This window comes from Ostrea edulis, chromosome 1, assembly GCF_947568905.1.
Source record: "Ostrea edulis chromosome 1, xbOstEdul1.1, whole genome shotgun sequence".
NCBI classification, from domain to species: domain Eukaryota; kingdom Metazoa; phylum Mollusca; class Bivalvia; order Ostreida; family Ostreidae; genus Ostrea; species Ostrea edulis.
The window spans coordinates 89,448,836-89,456,695 of NC_079164.1; the positions used below are offsets into that span (position 1 = coordinate 89,448,836).

Genomic DNA, 7,860 nt, shown 5'->3' on the forward strand with positions numbered 1-7,860 from the left:
GCATATCGCAAGATTTGAATTTCATCGCTTTCAAACTCGAAAACTACGCAAACTGTTTCATTTAAAACACACGTAAAGTAGTTTTAGGCATGAAATGAATTAATTTTGCTGAAAAAAATAAAAAGTTTAAAAACATGCGATGTGTCCTTTAATGTCCCCATTGATGATTATATCATTAATGCATGTGTCTTCAATTCTTGCAGATGAATAGACTTTTAAATAATTGTATAGAACCTAAGAAACAAATACTTTAGTGAGACCATCTCCACTATAGTATTTATCAAAAATGTTTATTTAGAATTTCGTCAGATTTCATAATCAGTCCTAACTAAAGTGGATTTGATATCGATATTCACTGCAATTTCTAATAATAATTTTCAACAAAAACAAAAAATATAACTTTGATGTGTTTTATTTTTCACCGAATAACATACAATGAACAAGGAGTTGCAAAAAGAGCAATATTTGACTACTTCTATTCGGAACGGTGCACATATTGACTTTAACTTTTACCTTCGTCTGTCGGTTTCCAGTTTACGGAGTGAGTAGCATGGCCGGACTAGAACTACTTTCAGATCAAGGATTTCGAATAGATGGAAGGCACCCGAACGAGTTACGGAAAATCCAATGTAAGCTGGGAGTTTTTAGTCAAGCCGATGGTTCAGCCTACATAGAACATGGAAATACGAAGGTGTTAGCTGCTGTTTACGGGCCACATGAGGTGAAATATTTTAAAATGTTTTACGGCGTGACCGTGTTTGAGGGCGAAGCAAAAAAGTTTTGGCATTAGGATCTATATCCAAAACAGGACAAAAACATCCCGAAGTTAGCACGCGGACGGAGCTGTATCAAAGCATCCTAATTTTGGACATTTGATCCGCCTATATATTGAACGCGGGAAATATAACGCAATTGATGTAAACAGTACATTGTGACGTCATATTCAGCGTCGTTATTTAGCAAATTTACAAACATATAGCGTTTGAACCACAACAAAAAACATGGCGTTAAACGTAGAGTGATTATACATGATTAAGAAAATAAGATTTACATGCTTTTACGGATTTTATGTAACATCTCAGAACGACGTGAACTAGGGTAGACGAGATTCAAAATGGAGGAATACATGTCCACGCGCTAATATTCGAATCGACGCCATTGGTACCAAACTTTTCAAGTTCCATAGGTATGGTTTAATTTTTCATTATTTTCCTATATTTTCCTTTTAAACATGTATATACGTGTTACCTATAGGGAGAGCTCCGCTCTCACGGCCCTTCGGGCCTAGTTAGAATAATCTAACTGTGTCTCGGGACAGGCCCTCACCACAGTTAGAATACCTCCCATATACCCGTAATGTAGCAGAAAATTGCGGAATCGCTCCAAAACGATTTTAAACTTATCAAAGAATAAACGCGTACATTTAAAGTTAAATTTATATACAAGTAACCTCATTGGTAATTTGTAAGTCCTTAACACTGTAAAAAATCGTATAATAATATTGTAAACTCAACACTTTGAAATGTCACTTTTCTCGATTCGAACTGACTGCCATTTTACCGGAAACTGCCATCGGAACACCCTGCTGCATGCTGTTTTCCAAAAACGAACGCTTACCTAATTTGCAAATAAGAACGGCCCAAGTGGGTCGTTAAAATAACTTTCCAAATGCATATGAGTGATGTGTTACATAATTTTACCGAAACATGCACTGTGTGCAATTTTCATTTTGCTACATTGCAGGTATATAGGACGCATTCTATCGTTAAATCGGGTCCGTAGGACATTATCATTTTAGCGATAGAACATTCTATCTACTTCGGGCCGTGAGAGGGCTCCGCCCTCTATTATTTTGATGTTGATGTATATGTTTTATATTCGGTAAAAAGCTCTATAGAGCTTATGTTATTTGTGTTTTATACATCCGAATTGAAATAAAGTTTTCTTATCTTATAAATCATAGTCGATACACACTTTACACTACGCTCTAATCAGCTAATATTGGGTAGGCCTACCCCCTATACCGCGGTAATATGTTTTACGGCGTGACCGTGTTTGAGGGCGAAGCAAACAAATTTTGGCATTAGTATCTATATCCAAAACAGAACAAAAACAACCCGAAGTTAGCACGAGGACAGAGCTGTATCAAAGCATCCTAATTTTGGATATTTGATCCGCCTATATATTTAACGCGAGAAATATAACGCAATACGCAAGATCGCAACTACTTTTTCCGTCTTGGTTTTAAATTTTACTTTCCCCTTTCAAAGTCTCGCGAGACCCAGAGTATGCGAGAATTTGGGCATGTTGGTAAATAATACCAGTTGTGCAACTTTTGTCGTGATCGATTCACCCGATTTTAACAATGGTGTACTATCACATTGCATTGCATTAGACTAGTAATGATTCAAGAAAGAAACATAATACGCAGAAATATCCACAACTGATAGATTTTAATGGAAATGTGGTGGATTTTTCCCCACTGCTGTCAGCCAGGAAATTCCCACAGCTGAGAAAAACTTGCGTCAAAATATATAGCTTCGCGAGCTCAATTCAGAAGTTCATTTTTCCTGTATCCAGATGTTTTTACACACCTTTCATTTAAAAATGTTTTTAATTGTGGAAAACACATAGAGGTTAAATCGTCTTCCGATGCCATGTTTTGAATAAACAAAAAATGCCCAAGATCGACATGCTTTTCCGGACTTCTTTACAAGAGAGTTCCACTAACTCGGTATTTACGATCTTGCGTATTGATGTAAACAGTACATTGTGACGTTATATTCAGCGTCGTTATTTAGCAAATTTACAAACATAGCGTTTGAACCACAACAACAAACATGGTGTTAATGGTGGAGTGATTATATATGATTAAGAAAATAAGATTTACATGGTTTTACGAATTTTATGTAACATCTCAGAACGACGTGAACTAGGGTAGACGAGATTCAAAATGGAGAAATACATGTCCATGCGATAGTATTCAAATCGATGCCATTAGTACCAAAATTTTCAAGTTCCATAGGTATGGTTTAATTTTTCATTGTTTTCCTATATTTTCCTTTTAAACATGTATATATGTGTTACCTATAGGGAGAGCTCCGCTCTCATGGCCCTTCGGGCTGTTAGAGGGCTTTGCCCTCTACTAAGGTCTTTAGTGAATTTTTGCTAGATACATCACCAGTTTTGGGGTAGAAAGAGACATGCACTGGAGTCAGCATCTTGTCTTTACATAATGTGGGATTTTAGTTTCTGTTAGAAGAAACACAGGTGCTTGGGTCATAATATATGAATACCGTCTAACCTTATTCATATGTAAATAATCAATTCATTATTTATGTTTAAGGTTAGATGTGTATTCATATATATTATGACCCAAGCACCTGTGAGAAGAAATAAATGCCATGTGGAGAAATATTTTTTATTATATACCATCAATGTATTGTTCTTTGGATTTCACAGAGAGTGATTCGGTTTTCCGGATCACCATCCTGTGGTTTTCTGATTCCGTATCAGTATCCTCTGAAACTGATGCCATCACAATGCATCAACGCAACGTTATTTGTGGAAATGTTGACCGCGTCACAAAACAAAACTGTGTACACAAAACATAATTTCATGTATGTCTGTGTTTTTGATAATTTGGATTACATTTATTATCTTATAAATGTGGATTTAAAATGCAGAAGGGGGTATATAATAAATTTATCATTACTACAGTAACTTGATCCGAAGAGTTGGATCACATCTCGTTGACAAGTGCGGATCATCAGATCAAACTTGATGCTTCGCGTCTCGTGTGATCTGATGATCCGCGCCTGTCAACTGGACGTGATCCGACTCTTTGGATCAAGTTACTGTAGTAATAATATATATGTATCAGTTAGTATCACGATATCAGTTATGACATACCAGACTTGGTCTGGTGACAATAAATTGAGAATCACAGAGATCGAAAATTACTATCTCCTTAGGGCTGTAAGAGTCAAGCCAAAACTTAAAATTTGATGCCCATGGTCACATTGCTCCAGTATGTGTAGCTTTTGAGAAGTAGATGTTTAAAAGTTCAAGATGCATATTGAATTACATGAGTTACTTCGGTTCCCTGATGAATACAAATATGATAGAATGTCACACAACTTGTACACACCGTGTTTATGCATTAGATCAGAGGAAGCCGCAGTAAACTTCTTCAGGATAAAGTCCTGGTGAATTGTCAATACAGCATGGCAACATTCAGCACCAGTGAAAGAAAGAGGCGACCCAGAGGAGACAGAAAATCTCAGGAAATGACAATGCACCTACAGCAAACATTCAATGCTGCCATCTTAACCAAACTCCACCCCAGGTCTCAGATTGATATCTTTGTTGAGGTACTGGTAATCTTTTAATGACATTATTCTACATTTGTATATGAAGGTATTATGAAATCATGTAAAATGTGTAACTTACTGGTAGCTTAATGAATAGGACACTTTTTCGAAGTCGTTTGATGAAATATTTAATACTGCAAGAACTGGAACCTCCTGTTACGGTTACATTTCTGTGAAGGGCTCTGTAAGTCCATGTATTCCCTCACGAATTGAGCATTTTAGAAAATCCCTCTTGTGACTATCTTCACTAGCTAAGTGTCCAATTCGCATAGTGAATTCGGACACTTGTTAGCAAAGATGTCCAATAACACATTTTTCTATTTGCACAGATACTAGAAAGTCTTAACTTTATTGAAATTGAAAGTACCAGTCACACAAGTTAACATGGACCATATCTTTTATTAACAAACAAAAAAGTGGTGGGAAATCATTCCATAATGTTTGAGATAATATCCAGACAATGCTTATAGACAGAAATTGCAGAAAATTAGAAAATGTGTCCTGATTTTAGTCCAAACTACTGGATACTGTAGTTAAGAATGTATATATCACACTTGTGAAAACTCATATGAATTGATAGTGCAGGATATATACAATATTTTGATATTTGAAAATTTTTTAATTTAAAATTCACCTAATTTTGTGAAAAAATGTAGTTTTAGTAGAAAGTAACTGGAGAAAAAATTAAAATCCTCGCAAGATTTGGACTCGAGATGTACAGAATGGCAATCACACATTAACCCAGGCCATCATTAAAAAAATTTTTGTTTGATGTACTCCGATCCACACTTTTCAAGTCGGGTAGGTAGGTCGTTATTTTTTATTTTCTTCTTTTCTTTTTTTTTTTGAAAATCAGATTTACAAATTTTCTTATGTTTTCATTAAACACATAATGCTGCCAGACAGAATAGAGTTTACAACATTCATTTTGTACACATTGTATATAATACAATGTCTTCCAATGTCTCCTGAAATTTACTCAGGACGTTTTGCATTCGTCACGGATGAGGACCTCTATAGTTGTTAATAAATAAATGAACACCCCTTTTTGTTACCACCAGTCGATTCCGACATTCATAATAGCAATCACTTAAACACTTTAATGTGATCCATGAATATCCAAGTGAATTGCATGATGACAGCAATTTGCAATACTTTCCCACATCATTCAAATTGTTGTGATGATCGTGTTCCATTCGTGTGTCTCAGTTTAAGAGCAAAGTAAAAGTGCTGTTCACCTATTAAATCGTCATAACATTTAGATAATCCTATATCAAAATAATGTGCGTGCCTTTTCAGAAATATAGACCATCAACTTAAGCGCCAACTCGTGGTCCACCATAATTTTGGTGCGCTATCCCAAGTGATTTTTTATCTAAATAACATGCATGGCTTTCAAACTTTTGTACATAAATACGATCAGGCCTCGACAGGGGAGTTCGTAGCTCCTTGTTCTATCTTGTTGGTAGATAATGTGGTAATTTGGAGCTGTGATGCGGTATATTTGATCGTTCACATAGAAAAGTGTTTGAAAAGTTCCCGGATTAACAAATGGTCATTATCAAACAGAAAGTAGAACCGAAAGACGCCCTGAGGACATTTTAATATCAAGAATTCTGTAAAACAACTAGTCCAAATAATAATTTTAAAAATGGCATCAAGTTTAATACTAATTCAAAGAATGTCTATTTTCCAGGGAGCAAATAAAAAAAGATTAAAATTTCCAAGTGCAGAAAAAATGATCGGGTCGGGGCAAATTTCACGGGTCGGTCGGAGTACATCAAACAAATCAATTTTTATTTTAAGTCCCGGTGACTGAGCTAACTGACTAGGCAATGAAGTTTTTGAAAAGGGCAAGGAATGTTACTGATATTTGATTTTTCAATTATGATTTAAAAGATGGTCAAATATTGCAACAATGTGCTATTGATCCTTAACACAAAGACTGCATAATAAATAACAAGTAAATGTCATGATCCCAACCCAAGGTTATTTGGACCAAGTCAATGTCACTGGGTCAAATATGAAAAAAAAAAATCTTTTTCAGGCTATTCCTTTGAAATACATTGTAAAAGAATAATGTTCATGGTTGACACACAGGTTGTTTTGACAGTTTGGTCATGATTCTAGCCTAAGGTCAAGGGAAAAGTCTTTGGAGTAGAAAAACTTTAGTCATCACGTTTGACATTAAGATCACTTTGTTGACTGTTGGTTTGTTTTGATCCTTACTCAGGTCATATCATAATAGTAGATAAGGTGCGTCATAATCGACCCTAACCCAAATACACATATACTTGTAACAAGTTTGAATGTGCCCATTAAGTAGTATTAGTCCCAGATGACAGCTCTGTACTTGTGTTCACCGACAGTTTATAAACATGTATATCCTCCAATCTCTAGGTGTTGCAGTCTGATGGAGGAAATTATTGTGCCAGTGTGAATGCTGCTACTTTAGCCGTCATCGACGCAGGAATCCCCATGAAGGACTTTGTGTGTGCATGCTCCGCGAGTTACCTTGGTGACAGCCCAATTGTTGACATCAATTATATGGAAGAATCCTCAGGAAGTCCAGAAATCATTGTGTCTGTTCTCCCAAAGTCAGAGCAGATTGTTTTCCTGGAAATGAATGGTCGTCTTCATGAAGACAACTTGAGTAAAGTAGTGGACATGGCGGTCAAAGGGTGCAAAGACGTGTATGGGGTGTTGGACAGGACCGTGAGGGAACACGTTAGTGAAGTGGGCACCTCGCTGGAAACATGATCCAATTTTCACAGCCATCTTTTAGTAGTGATCAAGGCTTTTCAGAAGAAGCATCTGTCAGCAGTGACAGTTGCTGATGACTTGTGTCTGGGTGATGTACATGTACATGAATCAGTATGGTCACTGTTACAACAAATCTGTCATCAAAACGCCAGTTTATTCATTGCCACTTCAGAGCAAAAGGATAACAAAGGCACACACAAAAAGAACACTAAGAGCATGTGCAGTTAACTAGGTGGGAGATCCTCTTACGATTCCTGCAATACATTTACATTTGATAAACCTTAATGTACATGTATTTATAGATTTTCTGTTTGTATGAATGTGTTGTCCAATTTCAATGAAGAGGATTTGATAAAGCCAGACTTTAATGCCATAAATTAACAATTTGTCATCCACCTGGGATGACGTTTGTAAACACATAATAAATATAAACAAAAAATGGAGCTACATGTATTATGTTTGAAAATGTTTTTGAGTGATCAGGTCGAGTTCACTCAAACTTGAAGTTTGTTATAACCATACAGTCCATGTGGGGGTCACAAATGCACTGGAGACCCAAAGTTTGCAAAGATATCTGCACTTATAAATTAACACTGGCTCCAGAGTTATTGATTGCACCTTTAATATTGTTTCATATGTGAGGTGAAGTCTGTAAGCTATAATAGAATTTTACTTGATTAGTAAATATCAAAAACTTAATTAAAAACCTACTATCTTTTTAATA

General features: G+C 35.9%; 1 protein-coding gene across 1 annotated transcript; it reads left to right on the top strand.

Annotated features, from left to right (window-relative positions):
- The first annotated feature begins 517 nt into the window (after positions 1-517).
- LOC125675455 (exosome complex component RRP41-like) lies at positions 518-7,579 on the top strand. The gene is made up of 3 exons (XM_048913108.2): positions 518-721; positions 4,167-4,373; positions 6,774-7,579. Exons 1-3 carry the CDS (start codon positions 551-553, stop codon positions 7,131-7,133), a joined length of 738 nt encoding a protein of 245 aa, XP_048769065.2. The 5' UTR covers positions 518-550; the 3' UTR covers positions 7,134-7,579.
- The last annotated feature ends 281 nt before the right edge of the window (positions 7,580-7,860 follow it).

Coding starts and splice junctions, on each gene's coding strand:
- LOC125675455 (XM_048913108.2), top strand. CDS start 551: ATGGCCGGACTAGAACTACTTTCAGATCAAGGATTTCGAATAGATGGA. Junction 722..4,166: donor CTGTTTACGGGCCACATGAG/GTGAAATATTTT, acceptor TTTATGCATTAG/ATCAGAGGAAGCCGCAGTAA. Junction 4,374..6,773: donor AGATTGATATCTTTGTTGAG/GTACTGGTAATC, acceptor TCCAATCTCTAG/GTGTTGCAGTCTGATGGAGG.